The sequence below is a fragment of the Mustela nivalis genome (genome assembly GCF_964662115.1).
Source record: "Mustela nivalis genome assembly, chromosome: 3".
In the NCBI taxonomy this organism is placed as follows: Eukaryota; Metazoa; Chordata; class Mammalia; order Carnivora; family Mustelidae; genus Mustela; species Mustela nivalis.
This window is the reverse complement of record NC_139022.1, coordinates 111475250-111501434: the sequence shown is the minus strand read 5'-3', so window position 1 is coordinate 111501434 and position 26185 is coordinate 111475250. Positions and strand designations below refer to the sequence as shown.

General features: G+C 52.5%; 1 protein-coding gene across 6 annotated transcripts in view; it reads right to left on the bottom strand.

Moving 5' to 3' along the window:
- The window catches only part of ACSL6 (acyl-CoA synthetase long chain family member 6), a 59091-nt gene that overhangs the window by 21902 nt on the left and 11004 nt on the right, over positions 1–26185 (bottom strand). For 4 of the 6 annotated variants that reach the window (XM_082725668.1, XM_082725664.1, XM_082725666.1 and 1 more), the window contains 11 exons: positions 19450–19670; positions 17259–17373; positions 16496–16560; positions 16133–16234; positions 15532–15631; positions 14575–14753; positions 13519–13551; positions 12173–12224; positions 3701–3774; positions 2049–2126; positions 287–421 (listed from right to left, as the gene is read on the bottom strand). In XM_082725668.1, the coding sequence (XP_082581794.1) occupies positions 287–421; positions 2049–2126; positions 3701–3774; positions 12173–12224; positions 13519–13551; positions 14575–14753; positions 15532–15631; positions 16133–16234; positions 16496–16560; positions 17259–17373; positions 19450–19670 (1154 nt within the window). Of the gene's footprint in view, positions 1–286; positions 422–1913; positions 1992–2048; positions 2127–3700; positions 3775–12172; positions 12225–13518; positions 13552–14574; positions 14754–15531; positions 15632–16132; positions 16235–16495; positions 16561–17258; positions 17374–19449; positions 19671–25044; positions 25201–26185 lie in introns of those variants that run through there. The other 2 variants (XM_082725669.1, XM_082725665.1) reach the window with 2 other exon arrangements.

The window sequence follows — 26185 nt, the reverse complement described above, 5'->3', positions numbered from 1 at the left end:
TGCAGGAGATCAGTGGATGTGTGACACCCAGCTAAAGGCTAACCAGCACCTGGTCACACTGTGGGGACAGAAATTCCTGAAGAAAAAAATCTCCTTAAACAAGGTGTTAGAGAATTGGAAGAAAAGAGAAGAAGGAAGGTGAGAGCAAAGGAATTTAAAAGGGGAGGCGGCATAAGGGAGGACCTGAGGGAGGCAGCATGGCAAGCTCGCCGGGGGCTCCAGACTCTGTCCAGACAAGCAGATACACAGCACCTCAGTCTGGTCAGAGACTCCCTAGGGGGCTTACCTTGTCATACATCCGGTTCAGCAATCTAGGAACCACAGGGAAAATGGTGGGGTGCAGAGCCTTCATGTCATCTGAGAGGAGACGGATGTCTCCCTGAAAGAAGCCGACGCGTCCCCCATGGCAGTAGACAACAGACTGGAGGGAGAGGACAGGAAGGGAGGAGTTCCTCAGGGTGGTCATTCCTGGCTGCAGTCCAAAGCTCTGCCCCACATGGAGAGCATCCATGACCCCCTAACCCAGTTCTGGCTGCTGCCATGAGACACTCAAGAATATCATATGAGGTGCCCCCCTTCCCATTAAGTCCCACTCAGGCACGGGGTGAAGCAGCAAGAGATGGAGGGGGATCCTGGGCCTTTGGGAGATGGCAGAGCAGCCAGTCTCACTGGTGCCTACTCCCTCATGCTCAACTCCCAAGCCCTGGGCAAGGGCCTTCCCGAGGACTCAGGTCTCTGAGCTGTACTGCACCCTATCAACAGGTCTGCCCCAGGTCTATGGATTTCCCCCCGGGACACCTCAGCAACTCTGGAAAGGTGTGTAGCGCCCATGAGTAATGTTGGCTGTGGGTGTTGTTTGGTGTGGGGGACCAAGGCAGGGCAGGGGGACTGGTTGGTTCTTAATGGGTTTAGGAATATGCATGGGGCTTAATACATGCTCCCTTATTTAATGCTTGTTGCAACCCTACAAGTGAGGCAGCATTTATATCTCTATTTTATAGGCGAGGAATGCAAAACTCAGAGAGGTAAAGCCATTTGCTTAGAGTCACAAAACTAATTAATAGTGATGACCTATGGCACTCTAATCCAGACCTGAAAAGCTGGAAAGCATGCCCTAAAATACCAGCTTTCCTCTAAGCAAGATGGGAGAGGCTTAGTAGACACAGCTTAGGAGAGCCTGGGTGGCTCTGTTGGTTAAGCGTCTGCCTTCAGCTCGGGTCATGATCCCAGGTCCTGGGATCGAGCCCCACATCAGACTCCCTGCTCAGCGGTGAGTCTGCTTCTCCCTCTCCCTCTGCCACCCTTGCTTGTGCTCTTTCTCTCTCCAATAAGTAAATTAATTAAAAAAAATACACAGATTATTCACAAGCTGGTTCCCTGAGTGACGCATGCCTGGAAAATTCTTTGTTCCCACAGTCTTGTGTGGACTCCTCCAACTCCCTCTGTACCCCTGCAAGGCTGTTCTCAGGACTAATCATTATGCCGGTCCCATCTCTGGAGTAAGGGGTCATGGCAGTTTGATTCCCCACCCTTACTGTCTTGTTTTCCTTTCCAGAAGTTCATGAGTTCTGGAAGTTATGGTACATAAGTGTCCTGGCCATAAGTGGAGCCACAGTGTACAGAGTGTGAATGCAAAATACTTCTGCAAAGCTATGATCCTCTCTGAGCATGGGCCAACAGCTGGGGCCTCTCTCAGCCGAGGTATAACCACAAGTAAGACAAGGCAGGCCTGGGGTAGACACTGGAGGCTCCCCAGGAGGGAGAAGTCAGGCAGCCAAGGTCCCCCGACCCCTTGGTAGTTTCTGAGGACAGGGCAGTTTAGTTCTACTTCACGGCACCAGTGACAAAGTGACACTCTGCTAGGGTTCTGGGTTCTGGGCACAGACTGTGCCTCTCTGGAGCCAGGGCCTTACCTGCACCATTCGCTCAAACATGTGTGCTAAAGGCAAATAGGAAATGTGCACATCCGCACAAGTGGGAGCCCACTGACTCTGTAAGAAAACAGAAGGAGCCCAGGCAAGGCCCGGTCAGTCAGGTGGGCGTCTTACCTGGATCACTCTCTCAAACATGTGAGCCAGAGGCAGGAAGGAGATGAGCACATCGTCCTGTCTCGGAAAGATCACTTTCTGCAGGTGACGGGCATGGGAGACAGAAAGGAAAGAAACACTGACAGGAAGACGACGAGAGAGTCATAAAACAATACAGAGAAAATGGTCCTGGAGGGGCAAACAGGAAGAGGGGAAGGGGAATGGAGGGATGGAGTGGTAGGGGGAGGGAAAGAGAGAGAGGCAAGATATGAGAGAGAGAGAGAGAGAAATGGTGTGAGAGAGAGAGGAAGATGGAAGGCGCAGGAAGGAGAGAGGGAGAGAGAGACAGGGCAGCGTAGGAGGCGGAGTGTTAGGGCGCAGCCAGTGGGTCTAGGTTATCTGCAGAAGCAAAAAGCCCAGTGAAGCACACATAAACCAGCAGAGTCCAGCTCCGCAGGGAAGTCTCCTCTGGGGCCAGGCCCCCTTCACCATCTCCCTGCGGCACCTGGGCGCGGAGTCCGAGAGGCTTGCCTTGTCGGTACTTTCTAAGTCCTCCTTCCAGAAAAGGGACCTGGGGGCGCCCTAGCTCTGCACCAGCTGTGGCTGGGGTAGAAGCCCCAGGCAGACAGATGGCTGAACCAGACACTGCATGCCACAGCCTGGGGACAGGGCCTGTAGAGGAGGCTGAGAGGGAGCCCTGCTCTGCCCCCCTGCCCCTGACAAGCACATAGGACTGACCACAGTGACAGGGGCTGCACAAGGCCTGTGCTCAGGGGGTGGGCCAGGTCTTTGGGAGCTCTCCTTCGGTGGACTGCCCTGACCCCCACCCTTTCACAGGCCCTTCGTTCCCCGTTCCCCGGGGCTGGCTTCTGAACCAGTCTGGACAAGCCCTGGGAGCCTGGCTTATGGCTCCTGACGTGGGTTCAGCCTCCAACAGTCTCTCACCATTCTACTAAAATCTATCAGTGTCTGGGGGGCATATGCTCCATGCCGCCACGTGGCATGAATGCAGAAGAGAGGTTTTTCTCCGCAGTGGAGAAAAAGCCTGACTTCCGTGAAAAGGAACATTCCTTTCTCCTTGAGGAAACTTGCAGGAAAAATAGATACTCACCACTTGTGGAAAAACATCCTTCTCTTAGTTGGTTATAAAATGCTAACATGCCTTGGTCAGGCCAAGATGTCAAGCTTTTTCTTTTTTTTTTTTTAACTTTAGATTTACCTTTCCAAGTACAGTCTTACAAATTAGCAGTTGCCGTTATTTCTCAGACTCTAGCAGTCCTTAAACACAAAATGACTGAATTAAACCCTGACCTATGTGAAAGACAAGTTATTAAGGATCACTTTCTAAATAAAGGTACATGCAAAACCACACATATTTCAATTTTCACAGTTAAAAATGAAAAACAGGTTTACATGTTTCTCTTTCTGGGATCTTAGCACTCTCAGAAATCAAACTGGCTATTTATCAGGCATGGGTCATTTCAGGGTTTGGGGGCTAAAGTGTTTATAAAAATCAGATTGCTCTAAATGACAAGAGAAAATCCTGCCTTTCATAAGAAAGGCAGCTCAGATTACATCAGGGGGAAAAAAAAAGAAAAGAAAACAAACAAAAAACCTCTGAGGCTTGAGGGTGTCCTCAAGAGACACCTGTGTAGTGAATCTACTTTATTCACCTCTGTCACTTTCAGAAAGCCTGAGAAATCAGCCACCACGTTCCCATGGGTGAGCATCGCACCTTTTGGGTTTCCTAAAAAGAGAAAGCAAAAAGGCAAATCAGCTAGAAGCTCAAGGGCCACTGGGACGGTGACAGTCCCAGACACTCAGCACCCGAGCCTCTGGCCTTCATCTGCAGCCACTTCAGAGTCCTAGGCTGATGGGTGCTATGTCGGAGACTCTCACCCTGAGGCTCCCAGCAGCTTGGGACCAGAACACAGGTGACACAGTCCCACAGGCAGGGTGCCTTAAGGCCTGACTTATGACCTGTGCCTTCCTCCTTCTGCCTCCATGGGGGAGCACAAACTGTCATCCCCCAGTCTCCTCACATACACTCAGTACCCTGTGCTCCTTTCTGGGCTGAGCGGGTCTGTCTCCAGAATCCAGCAGCCCACTGTGCTGACAGAGGACTTCCTTGAAGCATGCAGCCCCTTTGAAGGCCCCAGGCTCAAGCCAGCCTAGAGGAGCAGAGCACGGGGTCAGCCCCTCCCTTGCTGGCAGAGATAGGACAGGAGGAGGATATTCTCACTTTGTCTTGATAAGACCTTTCAGGACTGCTTGTAGTGAAACCCAGGTCTGGTAATTCTACTCAGAAGACAGGGGCTAGGTGGGGACCCAGGGCACCATAGGCTGGGGAGGAAGGCCAGCTAGTCACCATTTCATATCAGGGTGAATAGGACACACATCTAACCAGCCTCTTGACTCCTGGCCTTGCCTGTCACCGCCAGCAGAACACAGGGAAGCCATTTCTCCTCTCTGTTTGCTTACCTGTAAAACAGAGACAATGCCCACCTCCCAGGGCTTTCAGAAGTTCTAAGAATATAATCTATGTGCAAAAAATGTTAAATTAAAAGTTTCCACTAAGGCAGCAGTTACAATAACCATGAAACTCCAAAAGTGAAAGACCAGACCCTGGGCAGAATTTACCCAGGAAATATTAAATAAACCAGTATGTTAAATTTGCAACCCTCACCTAGAAAGAGGTCATAAAAGGACTAAGTGACCCGAGATAAAAAGAGTATTGTAGTATATGCCACCACATTGCTCACACTGAAATGTTTAATTTTATGCTGTATGAAATTTACTTCAGTGAGGGGATGAGAGGAGGAAGAGGAGGAGGGGGAGGAAGATGAGGAGAAGAAGAAGAAGAAGAGGAAGAGGAGGAAGGAGGAGGAGGGAGGAAGAGAAGAGAGGGGAGGGGAGGGGGGAGGGAGGAGGAGGAGGAGGAGGATGGGGGGGGAGAAGAAGGAGGACCAGGAGGAGGAGGGGGATGGGAAGAGGGGGAGGGGGGAAGGGAAAGAAGAAGAAGAAAGAAGAACAAGGGGAAGAAGGAGGAGAATGGGAGGAGGAGGAGGAGGAGGGGAAGAAAAAAGAGGAGAAGGCGAAGGAGGAGAAAAGGAACAAGAAAAAGAAGAGGGAAAAGAGGAAGGGGGAGGAGGGGGACAGAAGGAGGAGGAATGAAGGGAGAGAGGAGGAAGTGGAGGTGAGGAGAGGGAGGAGGGGGAGAAATGGAGGAATGGATTTGTGAGAATTTCTTCGGAAAGAACTACATAGTTCCATAGCCCATCAAAGTAGGGAAGAATGCGGGGGTGGGGGGTGTCTTCTTTCCCAACCCCAAATCCACATTAACTCAGAACTTGATCATGTTCCCTGTAGCTGAGGGTCCCGGTGAGAAGTGTAAAAAGCGTGTCTGCATACAAATAAATCCCAGGGACTGGTTATGGAGTTTGCAGAAAGAACATTAGTCTTAGGGGGTACTGGGAATGGGGGGTTAAGAAGTCTTGTCCACTGGCCAGTTTCCTCCGACTCAGAAGGAAGCTGTCGTAGGCCAAAGGTGGAGTGGAGGAGGGAGCAGACAACCCAGAGAACACTGCCAGCAATCAGGACAACTCCCACAAGTGGTCAGGATACAAAGAGCAAGTTTTAAAGGCCTGCCCCAAACTGCCTCTCCACTTCCCTTTCCCACTTCCTTTTTCTCCCTCCCCATTTTCACGTGGTGGGAGAGGGCCCAAAGCTTCATTAGCAAGTAGGAGGAGGAGGAGAGAAGAGAGACAGGCCACCAGGCCAGCAGCCAGCCCCAGCTGGGGAGGGAAAACATGGCAGCAAAGTGATCAGATTCGCACTTTGGATGGACACCTGCAGTTATGAATTCAGACCGTTGGTGACTTATGACACCTATGAAATTGACATGACAGTGACCAAAAAACACAAGAGGTGCCTGTTTTCACCCTAGGGCAGAAAAAGTTCCCACTGAGTAACTTTAAAGGCATAGATGGAGTCAAAAGTCAAGTTACTCTCATAATTCTATCTTGTGTGGTCTGTGTGCTCACCTTAACTGGCATTCCGTCTGTCAGACACAGGAGTGTCTCAGTCTGACCAAGACGCATGGTGGGTGGGGTTTTAACAAGTGCTCTGGCACAAACACCCATTCTGCAAATCACAGAGGGTTTTGGGGGGTGGGGAGATGCAGAAGGTTACAGGGCTTTAATATGTAGCTGCCAAAATATCTTTTTTTTTCCAAATGAAGACCCATGGGATCTGTTTTACATCTGGTGGTCTTTCTTTCATCCCAGCATCTTTCCTCAAACCCAAGCCCATATTAGGAACTGTTCCTGAATCATCTCCTATGTACAAATCCCACAGGATCTCTGGATCCATAGACTATTCTGGGAAATTTTCACCTGTGGATCCCCAAGTTCTGGAATTTTCTAAGGAATACCCCCAAAATACTAGGTATGAACTCAGAACTCCCACGAAATACTATCCAATGCTATAGAACTTTAGATCTGCTAAGCTGGCTGACCTGCTCATGCCTAATGCAACCTCAAGGTGGTTGACTGAGAATCTCAAGAGCAAGTTGTCTTCATTCATGAAAATTGTTTGAAGCCTCCATTCGGTTCAGTCCACAACACACATAATGTTAGCAGTTACTCAGTTCTGCTTAGACAAACCTTTTTCCTCTCCAACACTGAGAGAAAAAGTTTGTACCCTTTAGAAACAAACCTTTGGCTCCACCTAGGCCTTTACTCAGCGGGGGTGGTGGGGAATTGTACTTCTGCCCCTTGATGAAAACACAGGCACCTCATGCTTTTTCTGGTTATTGTCAGGTCAGTTTCAGGGGTGTTGTAAATCACTGATGGACTGAATGCAGAACTGCAGGTGTCTATCCAAAGTGCGAATCGGACCACTTTACTTCCACTTCTTCCCTCCCCAGCTAGGGCTGGCTGCCGGCTCGGTGGTCTGCCTCTCCTCTCTTGCTCTGGTGTTTCTTCTCCTCCTCCAACTTTCTTGCAGATATGAGTGAGGTTTTATAAACTTCTAATGAGTTACAGAGTTTTAAAATATTCCCAGAGATGTTCAAATCATGTCTTCAAGTCATGCCTCCATGTGGTCCCAAAGGAAGAAGGAGAAGCACATGTTGACAACAAATCCTGGGACAGGACGCAAGGTCCGAGCTGGGAAGTGGGAGGTAAGGCTTTGGAAAGTTCTGCTTGCTTCTCTGATTCAGGACAAATGCTTGCTTCTGGTAGTATTTCCTTCAAATGTGTTATGGAGGAACAGGGAAGCATTCCTCACTAGACCTCTAGCAAAGTTAAAGAACCAGTGTTTGCTCTGGTTCTCTCCTTTTCTGTTCCAACATCAGTGGAGGTGCTGCCTGGGCTCCAACATCTCAGCAACATGAGACCAACTGTCCCTTTCCAACCTTCTACTCACAGCCTGGCCATCCTCCCATTTATTTTCTCTCCAGCTGCTGAAGCTAAAGAACTCTTCTTTGCAGATTCTGCAAAAGTCATTTGGATTTTAGTCCGTATTCTTTGGCTGGCCATCCACGGCTGATATGCAGAAAGGCATTTCACTGACTGAAGGTCTGCCCTGGATGGACACTGGCTCCAAGTGAGAGCAGTTATGGTGTTGGTGGGGGGGTGGGAGGAGCTCCAGGTCTCTTCTACAGGGGTGGGTGGGAGCAGGATTGAGTGTAGTGCTGGGCCATCTAGCTAGAGGTTCCTCTGGCTGCTTGTTTCTGCTTTCATGCAAAGGTGGGTTACAAAAGAGGCTGATAACAGAAATGCTTGGGAAGATTTATAATGCAGAGTATTCTCCCTGCTCGAGGCTCCCACACCTTCTTTAGGATTGAGCCTCACAGCCCCATACCCACTACTTTTAAAGTTTTTTATTTGTAAACAATCAGACTTGAGAGCTGGTAGGAATACAAGTAGTAACTCTAATAACAGCCAGTTACTGAACACCCACCATTGTGGGAACTGTGCTAGGTGGGCATCTCATACATGGTAACTCGGTTATTTCTAAAAACAGTCTATGCTGCAAATATCAAATGGCCTCATTTACTTCTTTTAAAGATTTTTTTTTTTTTTCATTTGAGAGAGAGAGAAGGAGCAGGAAAATGGGGAAGCAGACACCCCAATGAGCAGGAAGCCCCACTCAGGCTCCATCATGGGATCATGACCTGAGCTGAAGGTAGATGCTAAACCAACTGAGCCACTCAGGCGCCCCATGAATGGCTTCATTTATATCCAAAGAAGTGGGGGCTTAAGACTGGTAAAGAAATTCTCCTAAAGCTGCAGAGCAGGAGTGCTGAGATGTAGTTTCATGCATATAGTCACCTAAGTCTTGAACTGAATGGTGTAAAATAAATAGGCCAAGGAGAATATTTTCCCGAGCTCCTATCTCTGAGCTGCCACAGACGTAAGGCTTTGGGGCATCTTCATGCTCAGCTAAAGGACTGCATATGAGTGAGCTTTCCTGGGTGTCCTCAATTAGAACAGAGGAGATGCCTCTACCCACTCTTCCTCCCTTCTCTAGGCAGGGCACATCTCTTTCCTGGTGGCACCAGGAAGCCTCCTCTCTCCTCCAGTCCAAACCAAAGCTACGGGGGCTCAGCTGCACTGAGCAGCACCTCCCTTTCTCTGTCTCTAGTGGCTCTTTCTCGATACCAAGAAACACTTGCAGGGGTTTCCAAGAAAATAACAAGAACCCACCCCCTCCCAGCCTCTGCCAGCTCTACTCTTGCTCTGTTGTTCCTTCAGAGCCAATGTATGTTTTTTCCTACAGATCTCTCTTACAGCACAACATACATATATAGTAAAGTGCCCAAATCAGTATATGGTTCAACAGATTTTTTTTTTTTCTCAAAGTGAACTTACCTGTGCAACCAGCACCAGGTCAAGACATAGAACACCATCGGTAATCCAGGGCCCCCTTATCCTGGAAGGCAACCATTAGCCTGACTTCTAAAAGCGTAGACTAGTGGATTATGTTTGTAACTTTAAGTCAAAGAAATCATGCACTCTTTTGTGCCTGGATTCTTTCATTCAGCATACGGTGAGGTGGATGTTCTACTGGGCTATACCATTCTATCACTGATGGGCACTGGACTTGTTTCCAGATTCTGACTCTCCACACAGCGAGGTCATGAATGTTCTGGAGCAGGCGTTTTGGTGACGTGGCCAAGCTTCTTGAAGGAATTATCCATACCTGTTGAAGTGACATCCTCACCTCCCGTTCACTCCGCATTCCCCTACCATCAGCGTCTACATCCAGCCTCCACTCCACGATTAGCCTTTGCCAAGAGCACCAGCAAGTGTTTCTGCAGTGGCATCCTCTGTATGGCGCAGCCACCAGACAACACTGACAGAGTCTGTTCTCCTCCAGCGTCTCCAGCCGCACCTGCTTAGCCTCCGTTTGAAACCCCAGCCCCTGTCATTCATCTCCTGCCAGTGCTTCCAGGATCTGGCCTGAGACTGCTATTCCTTCATTCAGCTCTCCCTCAAAGCAACATTTTCCTCTTTGCCGCTGATCCTCAGCACACGCTGATCCCCCTCCCGAGAACGCCCTTCCTCCTGTTCTCCTCCAGCTACCAATGTTCTGGGACTCCGCAGATGCACTTCCTCTGGGAACACTTTCTGTCGTGCTCTTCCCATCCCGCAGTGGCCGAGTGCTGCAGGCATGCTAGGATGCGGACCCTTGGGGCAGTGACCACATGGTACCAAACGGCTAGGTGATATGAGCTGTGAGCCCATGGAGACAGGGCTCTGGCTTAGCCATCCCTGTGACCTCAGCCCCCAGCACTGGTCTGATGCATACTGGGTGCTCCACAAATGTGCTGAGTCAATCTACATAAAGTAGGAAAAGAATGCTAAAAGTATACCAGTTAAGAAAGGTACGTTTTCTTCTCTGGGAGGAGAGGGTACATGTCCTCATAGAATACATCTTAATTATTCATGGGGCCCAATTTCCCAAACTGGGCCATGTTATACCACAAATCTTCTTTTCTTGGGGAGAAGGGGGTGTCAGATTCCTGTCCAGCTAATAGTCATTTTATGAATTATGAACAACCAACCCACACACCCAGCCAGTAGCCACCCCTGAGGACGGATGAATTCCAAGCTCTCACCGCCTCCAGCGCCCTCTTGGCCTGACTATGGGCTCCAAAGCACGGCTTATTCTACAAATTTCCACAGAGGTTTCCATCACCTACCAAGAAGAAAATCTTCCTAGAATGATTTCACCAGAATCACCAAATGTCAGGTTTAGATTATATTTTCTATCTTTCCCCACTGAAAGAACAGTGTGGCTCTTGATGAAGCTGGGAGCCAGGATGATTGGTATGGAAGAGAAGCTGGTTTGGGGCTGTGACACACCTTGCTGATGTGCTCAACAACAGGAAGGCTACCGGGGCACAGCAAGTTCAGGCGAGGGCCAAGGAAATCCAGGTACTGCCAGGCAGGGCAATGAGAGCTGTGCTCCATCCTCCAGCTCTGCCCCCAGCACTAGCGGGAGTAGGAGGCTTGGGCACTAAATCACCACTTGTTGGCCAAGCTCTGTATGTCCCACTGCCACCACCCAGAGCCTTGGCAGGACAGCTTAGCTTCCTGCAGTGACTTCATGGTCTGCACTTTCCTGCAGTGACTTCATGGTCTGCAAAAGTGCTAGACAGGAGGCCTGCCCTTTCCAGCCAGGTGACAGTACATTTCTGTGTTGTGAGGTTCTTTTCCAGAAACACGGCAACATCAAGTGACTCAGGAAAAGCCTAGCTGCACGCTTGAAGGGCTAAAGGCCACAGTGGTCACGTGCTCCCCAGACCAGGCTGGAAAGACAGGTCACTAAAAGTTTATGTCCTGAACCTCATGACAAAGAACAATATAAACCTGAAGGGCGTTTCTGAATTCTGGCTTGAATCTAGATGTCAGCCCCTGGAGAGCAAATGCTACATTACTTCTTGTCTGACAAAAATTAGCAATGTGGTAGAAACCCTCAAACCCGAGTTAATGGCAAAGATCCATCTTGATCCAACAAAGCCAAGTTTATGGTGATCCGTCTTCATGGAGAGTCCTGCTCATGGGGCTGGTCGGACTTAGAGGCTGTGTGTGTGGAAAGCGTCAGAAGCCCCAGATTCACTGCCCACCCCACCAAGAGCTATCACCAAGGCAGGCCAGTCCTCAGTCTGGAAAAAGAAGGCTAGAAACTCGTTGCCCATTCAGAGAAAAGACAAGCAACTTCCCAAGTCTATAGATGAGATGGAGCAGCAAAGGGGAAGAGCGCTGGCCTGGGGATCACAGGAGCAGGGCCCCAGTCCCCCACCTCCACTTGCTAGTGGAGGCCCCCTGGCCAACCCCCAACACCTGCTGGCCTCACAGGCTGTGCAGAAGCCCCAGCAGCTCAGTCCCTGGGTCCACAGGGCACTGCAGACTATGACGTGCTGTGCGCATGACCATGTGCATCCTGACCCCACCCCCACGCAGCCTGCCTTGGCTGTCCCTGCTATGCAGCTGTGTGCCCTCCTCTGTCAGCGCCAGGCATGTGGGTGTCACTTCTGCTTGTCCTTGTCCCCACAGCCATGCCCACAGCACACCAGCCCCACCCCACCCCACCACAGAGCCTTTGCACCACCTTTTCACATTATATCCCCTCTCTTCTTTGGCACTTTCAAGAGCCCCCATCCCAGGTGAGAAGCTGGGCAGAGTGGTGGCAGCAAGTTTACGTGACTGGCTCAGACCCCCCAGCAAGTAGGGGAAGTGGGATTCAAACTGAGGCTCTCAGACACCAAACCCCACACTTCTTCCCCATCTCTGACACAAAGGCCAGCCAGGGGCAGGAAGCAGCGGGGTGAAAGCTGCTTCTCAGGGAGGGATGAAGTGACTCGTCTACCCAGTCCTCCTCTGACCCCAGTTTAGGTACTGGTGAGCCCCGACCCCACGCCTCTCAGACTACACTGTCCATTCACGTCCAGCCACCTGGGCTGCCTCCTACTGGGCACTGGGAGTGGCAGGAAGGGCCCAGTGTCTGGAGCCAGCCATAGGACAAGGCTCAGCCCATGCCGCCCAGGACACCAGAGAGCCCTGAATCCGCCCCACCAAGGCTGTTAGAGAAGGTTGCCCGTGGCCCTGGATGGTGATCTGGGCACCTCTGCTCACCTGTTGTGCCGCTTGTGAAACACACAATGGAGAGGTCGCTGGGCTTCGGGGGCTGCAGGGTGGAGAAGAGGTGTGAGTTCAAGGTACCCAGTGTGGCCAACCAGGGCCCAGGATCTCCAGGCCTCTCTACCAGCCGGCCCTTTCGTGTGCCCCCACCCGCCATGTGTGGGTATGGGGCCATGTGGGCCCAGGCGCATGCCCTGCACACTGAAGTCAGAAGGGCAGGCTGGCATGTCCCTGGGAAAGGGGAGGAGAGGCTGAGGAACCCTAATAGGAGCTTGGAAGTCCATCTGTCCCACAAACCTCTCACCGGCATCTGCTGCCTCCCTGACTTGAATCAGAGTTCAATTCTAGATGGGACTGGGCTGCAGTGGCCACATCTAGGCCTGAGGCATGTGATCCAGTGGTCCCTCCTTCCCACTTTCTCCCAAATGTCTGTGGTTAGGCTTGGGAGCAGAACACGTGGCGCAGGAACTGAGCTTCCCACTGGGTGACCACTGGGTCACCCATGTGTCACCATGACTGCTCTGCATCAGGCCCTTGTCCTTGACACAGGATACACAGTCCTGGGGTCACCAGAAGAGCTGAGCACATCTGATCACATGCAGAGGACGTGACACAAGTTCAGAATGAGGGACAAGCCAGATCCCTCCAGACAAATAGAACAGAGGATGGGCTCTGGGAGAGAACTGGCCTGGTAGAAGCAAGGGCATGCCAGGGGGTCGGAGAACAGCAGTCTAAGGCTGGTGTTTTGTGTGTGGGAGGCGGGCACCTCCCAGAGCCACCTGTGATGGCCAGCCCATGTATGAGAAAACTCAGGGTCTTGCAAGAAGAGGGGAAGGGCTAAGCTAGAGGGAGGAGTGAAGGCAAGAGGCCTTGTAAGCAAGCTGAGAACCCCTACAGGGCCCTCCCAGGGCCAGTGACTGTCACTGGTGACTCAACCCCAGGCAGTATCACCTGAGGGCAACACAAAAAATAATCACAAAGCAAAAATGAAGAAAGACAGCTTCTGCTCTCCCCGTCTTTACAGAGTTCACTACCGTCAAAGAAAACCATGCACTGTCCCAAAGAAAATCCTCCTGGAGAACTAAGAGAGGCCAGGATTGGCTGCCCTTTTTCCCTCCTTCCTCAACACCTGACTCCTGTTCCAGGTCGCTTTCTAAATCCTCACCCACAGAAGTCCTGGCGCTTTGAGCATGCGTTTCGCAAGCTGCTTAGTGTAGTTGTTAATCAGCACAGGGGTGCTACTCTGACCTCTTATCAAGCTCCTGGGGAGGGGGGTGTCTGTGAGGATCAGCTCTGCACAGCATCTTGCTCAAGAAAGACCTGCTGGCAGAGGAGCTTACCACAGGAGCCTGATGATTCTGTTGGCCACACTCCTGGAAGAGAAAGGTACCATTTTTAAATGCTCAAAAGTTCTCATCCATCAAATCAAATGAAGAAACAAAAAATCAAAACAAACTCAGCCTAGTATGCCTTGCTCTTGTGCTGAGTCTAGAGTTCAGGATTCCCTGTCCAGATGTAGCCCATGTGGAGAAACCACCTGAGCAGTCTCTCCTCAAATACGCATCCAGGCCTGGGCCACCCCACACATTATAGACAAGGGGCTGAGGCCCAGGGAAAGGTGAGACACTGTGTTCATGCACAGTGGGAAATGGCTTGAGGTGCCCATCTGGACAAGTGCTCAGAACAGAGGGGCTAGGTGACTGGGACTTCCAGATAAAGGGTCAGGGCTGGAGGGGCAGATGGGGGCTGCCAGTGTAAATGTGGCCCCCAAAAGCCATGGAAGGGTACAAGTGCACAGCTATTACAAGCATTGTCCAGAATAGACAAGCATGCAGGAAGAGAAGGGGGGAGCCCAGGAGCTGATGTCCAGGAAGGTACGGTGGAGGTCAGCTGCTACTGAGCAGGGCATGAGGCCCTGGAGGCCAGAATGGCCTGTGTCATGCTAGCAGGCCATAAGCTGCCACTAAACCAACACCTTGAGGAAGGTCACACACAGAAAAACTAGTTCCGCTGGCCGCTGGGAGTCTCTGCACATTTAAAGAACCTCAAAGACTCCTGGAATGTCTGTTTATAGTCCTCGGGTTCAGATGGGCTGGAGAAAAGGCAGCCCCAGAGGCTACATGAGTAATTCTGGGCAGGCTGGGACCCCCATGCCCTGTTGGTGCCTGTGTCGTTAACTGTGCCAGCCAACGGAGCCTGCTGCCTAGAGGATGCCCATAGGCACCCTGGTCCCAGCCCCACCATCAGCCCTCATGAAGCCTGCCCTGTTTCAACCCTGACATGTCCTTATGACCTAAGACACCCACCCCAGGGCACGAGAGGGGCAGATAACCAGCTGCTCTGGCTGGGTAGCCTGCCAGCTGTGGCCCAGGAACAGCCCAGGAGCAGAGCCTCACCTCCACAGCCTGCATGGACTTAATGACCACCCCGCACTCCTGCCCTCTGTCTTTCAGAGCTTCCTCAAACGGTTCCATGATGATGATGAGCTTGAGCCCTGGAGTCTCCTTCCTCTCCACATGTTCCAGCAGCAGCACAGCCTTCTGAGGTTTGTCCACAACTACGGTGCTGATGTCAGCTGAAGGGAAAGTCATGCTGTGTGGGCATAGGCTGTGACCATGGGTACATGGGCCAAGCCACAGAACCACAGTCTGGGTGTGCCCGAGCTTGCGTGTAAATAAATGCATTAAGATAGGCACGCGGGGGTGCCTGGGTGGCTCAGTGGTTAAGCCTCTGCCTTCAGCTCAGGTCATGATCTCCGGGTCCTGGGATCCAGCCCTGCATTGGGCTCTCTGCTCAGCAGGGAGCCGGCTTCCCCCTTCTCCTCTGCCTGTGTGTGCCTTGTGATCTCTCTCTCTCTCTCTCATTCTGTGTCAAATAAATAAATAAATCTTAAAAAAAAAAAAAAAAGATAGGCACGTGGGGCTGTGTGCTATACAGAAAGGAAAACGCAGGGAGCTAGGGAAAAGCCAAGGACAAAAGGCCAGGGAATCTCCTAGAGCAGATTCCAAGCATTCCTTCACTACAGGCTCAGGCTCCATAATCTCAGGTCTGCATGAACTATTTGCCACCCCCCGCCCCTGCCCCTGGGCATCTGCCCCAAGCTATACTAACCCTCAGGGAACTGGAAGCCTGTGTGGGGGCTGGTGCAGAGGTTCCTTCATGATAGCCAGGCCCCATGGAAGGTGCCTTTAGGTGAAGTCCAAGTGGGGAAAGCCAACTCAAGGGCCAAAATGGAAAATGTTCTTTGAGAATGGAAGCCAAGAGCTTATCAGTGTCAGACAAGTAGTATAACATGAGAGTTGGGGATTTGGAGGGCTGGCTGCCAGTGACAAGAAGGGGATGTAGGGGCTCACCTGTCCTGATGATGTAGCGGATAGCACCAGGGCCCAGGGTGTCATAGAGCGGGACCACCACCATAGAATATGTGTAGCAGGCAAGCTCTGCGATGATCCACTGTGGAAACACATGGGTCTGGGGTTGGGGGAGCCCAGAGCACATAGGAGGGCTATACGGCCCTTATGCCCAGGCAACTGGAGGACTTGTTCTGGGTCCTACTGAGAAGGTTCTGTTCTGGCCCTCTCCATGTGGCAAGGCATCTATGAAGCCAGTTGGTTGTGCCCACTTACATGCAGCCTTCGGGATCATGCATGCCCCAGGGAATTCTGAGACTCCAAACAGCCCCAAGTCTACTTAAAGGGCTTGCATGGCCTTCTTCCTTGGGTCCTTCTTCCCACATGGCTCAGGGAACAGCTATTTGTGGGGCTGGCTGATGTGGATAGACCGAGCTTGTCTGGGTTGTCCACTCATGGTTAGAGGCAAACCCAAGAGACTGAGAGGTGCCATACACCAAGGATATCCATTTTTCCTCTTGTCCCAGACGGGAGCAGGGCTGTGTATGATACTCAAACCCCTACTCCACTGATACCTCTAAAACCATTCAAGGCAGATGCTTACCTCTGGCCGATTTTGAGCAAAAACGCCAATAAACTGATCTGTACTTGGTTTACAATTATGTTGGAGAAGTCCAGACCCTAGAAATTCAGCTCTGTCAGCCACCTGCACACAGACATGGGGAAGCGATGGAAAGCAATGTTCATCAGGGAAGAGAGATCCCCAGGTGGGGATTCTTACAGGTCTGAGACCTTCCCAAATCCCTACACAGATCGGCTGGAAGCCCTGTGAGGTAGCTGCCAGGAGTCTGGCAAACAGGCCAGACAAGGAAACAATGACCCTCTGAGACCTTGCAGGGTGCCCATGTACCCCCCAATGCCAGGTCTACATGGGTTGACAGGGTGGGGCCTGTCCTCTGTCACTCACCTCCTGGTAGGACAGCCACTGATAAGGTTGCTTCGGCTTCCTGAAGCCAAGACAGGGTCCATTCCCTGCAGGGAGATAAGCGGGTCTCGTGCCAGGGAGGACGGTAGGGTGGGCTGTCACCTGCAGCTGCTCATCAGATGCCTGAATGGCCATCCCAGGCCGTGGGGTGGCTAATTTAGGAGTCAGGCGAACTGCCCCTTAGCTCCCTGTCTAACCTGCTGAAGCCCAAGAAGGCCTAAAGTGCACAGCATGATGTGTCCTCAGGGATCAGGGAGGCCCAGGAATGGGGAATGACACAATGCCAGTTCCCACCATGACCTGTCTGATGCAGCCCCAGGAGGACACAGAGACCTAGCCATGGGGCAGACCTAGCCATGGAAAGTTGCCTCTGTTGGACCATCTCCTTTTGCCCCCTACCCTGGCCCACCTAGACATCGCAGAGGCCCAGGTTCTGAACCGTGCCAGCCAGTGCTCTGGCAGTATGAAGCTTATGAGGGGCTGCCTATGGGAGTATAAAGTATGGGCTAAGAGCCAGCTTAAGGTCAGGAAGTCCTAAGTGCTAGAACAAAGCTGAGGTCAGCCCTTTGGCCACATACTGCAGCTACTTCTCCAGTTGGGCAGGAGAAGGGCTAACAGTGGTTTTTCTCCTCTGAACCCCAGTACCGCTCTCCTCCCAGGCCCCCAGTACCTGGCTTGCCCCTCCCCACATTTGTACCTGCTCATTCCCACCGCAGCTCCTGCACACCCCTATGCCCCCTCTTACCTGAGATGCTGAGCCCACGGCGGAACACCTGGTACATGGTCCTGGCATCATCGTAATAGTGGGTGAGCAACTGAGGGCCATCCCCGATCACAGATCGCCGGGCCCCACCACTGTCCTACGAGCCAAGCACAGGCCAGGGAAGCTGACTGAGGCAGGCAGAGGTATCAGGAGAGGGCACCAGGACGCACCAGGCTGTACACAGCGTGGACGCCCACCAGGGCCACACAGGTGGGACTGCGACATGCTGTACGCATTCACCCATGGGGCCTAGATAGAACACCTGGATGGCACACACACGACCTCCACACTTGACCTGTATGCCCCCTCACTCTAACGCAGTTGGCTCATGCACATAGGCCCAGTATGCTGGTCTCCCATAGGTGCACGCAACACCCACAAAACATCCAGAATTCCAGTTACGGTTCATATACAGCTATGGGTCACTCCGTGGGGAGTGCCAGTAGGTGTCAGGTCATCCTCTGGCATCGGGATGGTCCTCATCACCAGCTACTGCTGCTGCTGCTGCTGCTGCATCCCTATGTTAAGAATCATTTAGGTGCCATCCATCACTCACATAGTAGTATGAATTAGTTTGTGTACTGGCTGAAGGTACCTGCCTGGGAACACTCCTGTCCAGGACTCTCAATCCTTCTACATCACAAATTGGACCTGTGGCTCTTTACTACTAAAAACCCAAAGCAAATCCATGCTGCCTGCCTCCAGGCTCCTAGACCATCGGGCTTTGTCCTTACTGGCCTCTCCAAACAAGTTGTGATTATAAGCCTACCAAAACAGTTAGTCTAGTGCTTTCTCTGTGTCATCTTACCAAGTCTTTACCACAATCTTAGGAAGTGGGCATTCTTTTTATTACCCACTTGGCAGTTGAGGACACTGAGGCTCAGAGAGTTAAGAAACTGCCAAGGACCATATAGCTAGTAAGAAGCATGGCCAACCTTTCAGGGCTGTGGGTCACCAGAGGCCATTCTGGTCACCACTCTGCTAGTCCAGGGTTACCCCCTCCACTGTCCAGCCATTCCATGTGAATTATAATTTCCCAAAGCCACCAGGTGCAAGATCACATATCCACACCTTTGCACACGTCATGCCTCCTGCTGGAAAAGTGCCCTGAAAGATCCCTGTCCTATCTAGACCTGCATCTTCTCTGACCACACAAAACTCTGCTATGCTCATGGTTGCCGAGATGCACCCTTAAGAGCAAAACAGCAAGACGCTGAACTGTGTGTGCAGCAAGTTAGTATTCAGAAAGAGGGGCAGGGTGCTGGGGTGGCTCAGAGGATTAATTAAGAATCTGACTCTTGATTTCGGCTCAGATCGTGAGATTAAGCACCCTCTCCTCCCAGGCTCCATGCTCAGCACAGAGTCTGCTCAAGATTCTCTCTCCCTCTCCTTCTCCACCTCCTCTCCTCTCTCACTCTCTCTTTCTAAAATAAATATATAAAATCTTAAAAAAAAAAAAAAAAGAGGGCAGATAACTATCCATTTGCTCATGGAATGTTCCTTGGGGAGGAGAACTTGCAGGCGAGGGGAAGAAAGTCGATCTTCAGTCTACAACTTCTCCTCTTTGGAAGTGTGAATATGTTAACTAGTCAAAATGAATAAATAGGAAAAAGACAATTTTTTAAAAGGCAAAATAAATTTCATAAGCTTAAGAAAGAAAGAACTCTCACCAGTCCTTTTAGATTGAGCCTGGAATACCCTTGTCCAGGCCGGACCACTGCCCTTCCTCTCCTTGGTGGCCCTCCTGGGGGCCCATGTGCCCTGGGAAGACAGGGCCATGGGGTGGGCTCAGTTCTGAGTCCCAGCTCTAGACCAGGGGCTGACACGGGGAGACCAAGAGGGAAGTTACCTGGTGGCCCCTTGAGAACCTTAGGCTTTCTACTGAAGCACCAGGGAGCCAAGGCTTCCCACCCAAGAAGCAGATAAACTAGAGATCCAGTGCAAGGCCACAGTTGGGCTCTGCCCAGGGCTCATGCTCAGTTCCTAGAAAAGGCAGAGGAGCATTATGTCGGAGACCCTGTTCGAGGCCCCTGGGGGTCTTACTGGCTCACTGCCAGGGGAAAACAAGATTCTCTGTACCATTTTGGGGCAAATCAGCTGCAAGTTTGGCTTCTACCTTCAAAACGCCTCTACCTGCTACTTGCCACAGACCAGCTGCTTGCACTCTGCTCACCTCCACTTCCTCTGACTGCATCAGGAGGTTGCATGGTGGTTGCAAGGCCTTTGGCCGGTGCGTGAACCAGTAGGCGAGGACAGCAGCCAGAGCACCCACACTCACGAGGGTGGTAGCTGAGAGGCTGCGGAAAAACTGGCCCAAGTCCCCCAGCTCGGGCAGCCGCAGCAACCTCAGGATCTCCTGTGTCTGCATCTTCTCCAGAAGCGAGAGGATGAACTCTGCAGGAAACAATAGGCGGTGAGAGAGGAGAGAGGATGGCAGGCCAGGGAGGAGTCCTGGGTCTGTCCTTCCATCTGTCTTGGGTCACAAGCGGCACAGTGACCTCAGCCAGATCCCGGCCAAATACACTGTATGGCGGGCCCTGGGCTAGCTGGGTGTGTAGTCGCCTGGTGTAACACTGCATATCCCAGAAGCTGGCTTTCTAGAAGGACCTTTCTAGGTGACAGGCCAGAACCCTGAGGAGTCACCCCTGACACTTGCACATCCAGCCCAGTTCTGAGAACCACATGCTCAGATCCTGGGCCACGACTGACAGATGCTTCCATATTCTCTGGAGGCCAGCACGTGCTCTGACAGCTCTGGAAGTAAAGCCTTCTGGGCCCCCAAATCTGGGTACAGACCAGTATGGTCAGACCAGTATGCTTACCTCTGCTCCTGGAGTATGAGGAACACAATGGCCAGAATGAATGGGCTGATGCAGGCTCCTCCCACTCTACCCCAAGCTCCCAATCCCAGGCCCTGACCCTGAAGGAAATAGAGAAGGCAAGGGGAGCAGAACCCACAGACCCATCCGGACAGACACTTCTGGCCTTCATGACATGAGGGCATCACTCTATCTGGCAAGGTTCCAAGGAGTGACACAGCAGGGTTCCCCCAGGTCCACACCCTCATAGGTGCTCCTTAAGAAAACTTGGAGCCAAAGTCTTGCCAAAGTCAGAGGTGATGCTGTGGCCAACTTTCTGAGGAATAGTAGCATTACCAAGAGCAGCCAGGGAAGGGTCAAGGCATCACTCCCTGGCCCCAGACCGCTGACCACTATGCGCTGGGGTTCCACACTGCCCCTGACCAAGCACCAAGCGGCACAGGTGACCCACCATTAACTGGATATCCCATCCGCTAATGTGTAAAGGAAACAGGAGTGGCCCAGGAAGCACATGTTAAACTGGTGGGAAGGGAAAGGAAGCAAAGCCCAGAGAGAAAGGGCTCAGCAAGGTGCTGTGTGCTCTCCTGAGGGTAATCAGCATTTCCTGTGATATGGTGGTCAGGGTACCATGCTTGCCCACCCCAGCCTGAGAGGACAGAGTGAGCTTACCTGGGGACAGAGTGGATGCCTTGGGGTGGACAGGGGAAGCATTTCTGTGGGAAGCATTAGTGACTAACGGTTCAAAGAGAGCAGTCCCAGAAGCTACCACGTCCTCCCAATGGCCCCTAAGTGAACCGTGCTGGCAGAGCGGACATGGCCAGCTGGGCTCAGGGATCTACACTTAGGACTGAGAGAAGGAGCAAGGATGGACCAGGCACTGGATGCTCTTATCCCCATGGGGGCCTCCTTGGAGTCACTGCCTAGGAATATCTAGACTAGTAATGCCACAAAACACCTACAGGTCTACTAGCCTGCTGAGGGCTGGATAGGCTCCAGGCACCACTTCCCCATCTACAGCCACTCTCCTTGCTGGCCCTCTACCTCTGGAAGCATGGCTATGGTTTCGCTTCTTGGGAAACAATGAGAAATCCAACAATAGCCACTCTACCGCCACAGGATATGAGCCAAGCTGGAATTGCCTGACCCCTGAGAGAGGAGAGATCTGCTGAGATGCTGACAAATAATATTTGTACTAAACTGTAACATCACCACACCAGAGATGAGGTCAGTGATGTGCAAAATCATTGCCAAGAAAGCAGGCAAATCTTGTTTCAAATCCCCTCTCCTTCACTCACAAGCCACACAAGGTTCCACATAACCCCAGCTTTGTGGACCTCCTCTTGCCCATCTTTAGAATGGGGACAGCATCACTCAGCCACATACTCATAGAGGCACGCCATGACAAAACAGATGGGTATGGAGTATGGCTGCGAGACCAGGGAGGCTGCCCAGTCCAAGCAGGTCCAAGCACCTGACAGAGGTGGCTGGGCTCCAGCTGCAGCCCCTCAGGAGCCGATGCTCTGTGCATGGCACAACAGGCGGTCTGAGTCCTGGAAACACTCGTGAGCCACCCACAGACTCTGGGGGCTCCCTGGGGAGCAGAGAATGTAAGCCCGCAGGTACCATGGTCATTCCCACTGAGTTCCTGAGCTGGAAACCCAATTTTCCTGGCAGTCTCCTCAAGTTAGATCAGCCAACAGGCTATCCCACAGGAACAAACCACTTCTGGCATATCAATCACATGAAGGTGCCACACCAGCAGAGGAGAGACCTGGCTATGGACCCCAGTGAATTCACCAAGGAAAACCATTCTGGGGAAAACCCTGGGCAGGTGATCAGCTAGCTTCCTTAGGACATTTGTTTCCCTAAGCTGCAGACGAGGTGACTGAGTCATGGCCATGCCTAGCAGGTAAGTGACTTAGTCCACATATAGAAAATCCAGATACGCTCATCAGCTCTTGGGGTAGGCTCCAAGCTGCCTAATGTTTCTTCTAATGGGGCTGAACTGAGTCAATGGGCTGAAAAGCCTTGGACAAGCTCAAGAGCTCAGCTGTGTGGTCCCAAAAATGTCAGCAAGAACCCTGCAAAGATAGCCCACTATCAGCAGTCCTTAGCCCTCGGCAGTTACTGCCGGGCGCTGAGCTGCAGGAGAACGTGGCATCTGCAGTCTCTGCTGCCATGCTGGGGTTTTCGCAGAGCACAGCCCAGAATGGCCAAGTCATCCATCCACCCAACCAACCCCCAATCACAGAGCAAACCCTCCCTACTCTCCTCTGGCTCAGGGCTGGGCCCTGGGACAAGTCACATGAGGGTCTGCCCTCAGTCCCATGGAAGAGACACATGAGGGAGGGGGCGGTGCCGTGCAGCAGAGTCTGGGCCGTGATCAGACATGGGGAGCCAGAGAAGGTGCCCGACTCAGGGGAGTCAGGACCTGCTTCTGGCAGGGAGTTGTACTGATGCTGAGACAGACAGACAAAGAGGAAAGGGTGTCCTGAGCAGAGGGAAGCCAACACACAAAGGCTGGAGCTGACAGAGTGGGGAACACTGAGCCAGCTGAATATCCTGCTCAGGAAATTAAGTCTGAGCTCTGGAAATGTTGTACAAAGGTCACTGCCACCAGTCTGAGAGGCTGGCCTCCTAGGTACGTGCACTCTCAGAAGTCACCAAAGTATTAGAGTCCCCAGGATAGGGAAAAACAGAACTTGTCTAACCTTCCTGAATTGCTTGTGTCTGGGAAGCAGAAGCCCTCACCTGAGATGGGAGCACAGAGGTGCCTCTGAAGGTAGCTGCTGTCTGCAGGTACACAGGGAGCAAGAGGAGGAGCCCAATCCAGGCCTCAGACTACAGCCTCCCAAACCACGACCTCATGTGGTATCACCACCCCACCCCTGCCAGCACTGGACCACCCATACCCACACCTCTATGTCCAAGGGTGTCAAGCTCCCACAGAACCAGCTCCAGAAGAGCCCAGGCCAAGACCACAGGGGTGGGAGGCAGCATGAGGCCGCCAGAGCCCGGGAAGTGGCAGCTGCCAGTCAGGCCCATGGCTGTTTCTCCACCATGCACACACTAGGCATGGGTGCCCTTCCTCTCACCAGCTTCTCCAGGCTGGGCCCTTCTCTCCAGGAAGTCCACTTGCCTGGGGCAATGGGAGGTACTGGAGGAAGGGCTGGACTCCCCACTTCTCCTCAGGTTGGGCCTGCACCCCTGCCTGGTGGGCAGCAACAAGGCAATCAACTGGGCACCCTATCATGCTTCTAGGCTCGTCAACCTTCTCTGACAGTCAGGGCTGCATGCATCTACCCGGAGACCTGGGAGCCATTGCAGGGCAGAGCTGCAAATTCAGGTCTTCTGAGGACACGAGCCTAAGAGCCAACCCATGCCACCAAACACTTGGCATGGGGGCAGGGTAGAGCCTAGGTCTGGGAGTCTGGTCTCCTTTCCTTATTTCACAGGGCCTTGGCCTCCTCTGACCTTCACTCCCTCTCCGTTGGACTAGGGTGGGGTTTGGTGGTCCCTGGGGTGCTAGCAGTAGCTGCCTCCTCCCAGGCCCCAGGAGCCTCTCCTGGTTTCAGTAGCATGGGACAGGGATGGGGGGGTGGGCAGCACCCAAGGGAATCAGTGGTGCCCTGTTGCCAAGTGAGCTGCTGTGTTTGTAAATATTCACCTTGAAGGAGGACCCCGCCCTCAGCTCAAACCAGTCTCCTCTCCTCCGGCGTATCCTATGCCTTCTTCTCCTCTGGCACAGAACAGTTCAGGATACAGTTGTTGGCACAGGTTAAGGGCCTGGGACTACCCCCACCATTAGTAGGCCCTGCACTCACTGGGGCACAAGGAAGGTAGGTGGTAAGAGACAGAACTGTGCAGGAAGGGAGAGGATGGGAGGAAAGAGACCCTGGTGGGAAGCATGCTGGTGCCATGGTGACCAGGTGGTTGAGGCAGAGCTCAGGGCACAGTCCCTGTAGAGATGGTCCTGAGTCCCATGGCTTGGCACCAAGGACCCTCTACTGAACTGGCCTCCTAGCCCCAGCACTCTAGACCTTGGCAACTTGGCTAGATGGCTCTGTCAGGGCCACCTCCTCAATACCTCTCAAAGGGGACTACCCCTCTTCACCCCACAGCTCCTGGCCTGGTCCAGCCACCAGCAAGCATAGTCCAGACTCCCACATCAGCCTCCTCACAGGCGTCCCTGCTCTGACTGGTGCCTACATTGATACCAAGTGTATTTTCCCGACACACAGACATGACTATGTCACGCTACTACTCAAAGACCTTATTTGGCTCCCTACTACTACTTTAGGATAAAAGTCCAACTCACCATGCCCAGTGCTGAAGAACAACCTGACCCTCAGATTCTTCCCTTCTTTTAGAATCACCCATGTTCCTTCTGTATCAAACTGGAGTGGGGTGAGGGCCCTTGCAGCAGGGTTCTGAGTTTCTGAAAACCTCTGAGGAGTTCGGAAATGGTAGGCAGCACAAGGCAAGCCACCGGATTATTAAAGAACACCCTTACCTCCCAATGAAAAGCTTCAAAAAGAAAATCACAACCTTTCCCAGGGACCGGGGTCTCCAGCAAACAAGGCAGGGAAAAGGTTCCAAGGCGAGTTCTGGTGCTGCACTGACCTGGTCCAAATCGACTCACACTCTTGATAGCCGTATGACCTTGGATAAGTCACTTGACCCCTCAGGGCTTCTTCTCATAGAAGCTCAGGGTCAGAGAATGTGGTGCCAATCACAGAGTAAGTGAAACACTCATAGACAGTAGTTAGCTAAAGCAGTTACTCTGTCTCTTTGCCAGCCAGAAGGGCTCAAAGATAACTTGCAAAAGGACATGCATTTACACCCTACCTTTCCAGAGGGCTCCTGGCACTGGGGAGGCGGATGAACTGGTCCCACTAGTACCAGCCTCCCTTTATAAAGGGTGTGTGGGGCTCAGGGAGAGAGCTTACCACATCTTGAGCAAAGCACAAAAGTGGCGAAGGCCCTGCCCCGAGTCTGCCCTCCTGGGGACAGCGGATGGCAACAGCCACCCGCTCTGAGAAGCCGGGTGGCAGCGGCGGCGTTAGCAGAGGTGGCAGCGGCTCCCTGGCGGCCGCGGGAGCAGGTCTGGCAGGGACCTGAGCACAGAACAGCTCTATGAGGAGCTGCCGCCCCCCCCCCCCCATCTGCACACTGGGCAGCACTGGCTCAGATCAGCTTAGAGCCAAGCAACTCGCCTTAACCCCCACTCTGCCGGGTGGCCAGAGCTTGGCTCACGGCTTCTGCCCTCTCCCCCACTCTGTCTTCAGTTTTGGACAGAGTTGGCCAAATGGGTTGCTTAAGGACAAAGGCTCTTTACACACCCATCTATGACACTGATTAGGGGCAAGAGCTTCAGCTGGGGGCTGGGGACTTGCTGCCTGCATGAGTGGTGGAAGTGGTAGGAAGTAGTCGGGCGTGGGGGTGCAGATGCCAGATCTCTGGCTGAGTGAGACATCTGGAAGCCCAGGAGACTCCACCTCCAGGCCCTCTCAGAGTTCCAGGGGCTGCCTCTCCTCCCCCGCCACCCCAAAGGTCACAACCTGTCTACTTGGGGAGAAGAAGGAAACTGAGCACAGTCCCAGATAAAACATCTGCTCAGAGATGCCCTGGGTGCTCTCCAATAGGGATTAGGGTCAGCAGATAGAAGATACTGGCTTGTCCTCTGCAAGACCCCAGGCCAGCACATCAGCCCTTTCTCAATGCCTGCCCTTAAAGATACGGCCATCCCAAGCCAGAATCTACACCCTGGCCTGGTGGAACCAGAGCTGAGCTCTGAACTCTCTCAGCACCCTTGGAAGACAGACTGGAACCAGAGGTCCCAGGGACTCCCAGGGCCCCACTTCTCCAAGGTCTGTCTCCATAGGATGAGGGGTGGGGATGAGGCTCCCACTTCCATGACCAGTACATGGCTGAACACACAGGAGGAGAACCACAGATGGTCACCACTGCTGAAGAGTAAAATGCAAATCGAGGCCACAGTAATTAGCTCACCGCCCTCCAGGCCCTACCCACACCTGGTGCTTCCCAGTCTGCCAAAATGTGGCCACTGTCTATCCAAGTCCGACCTAC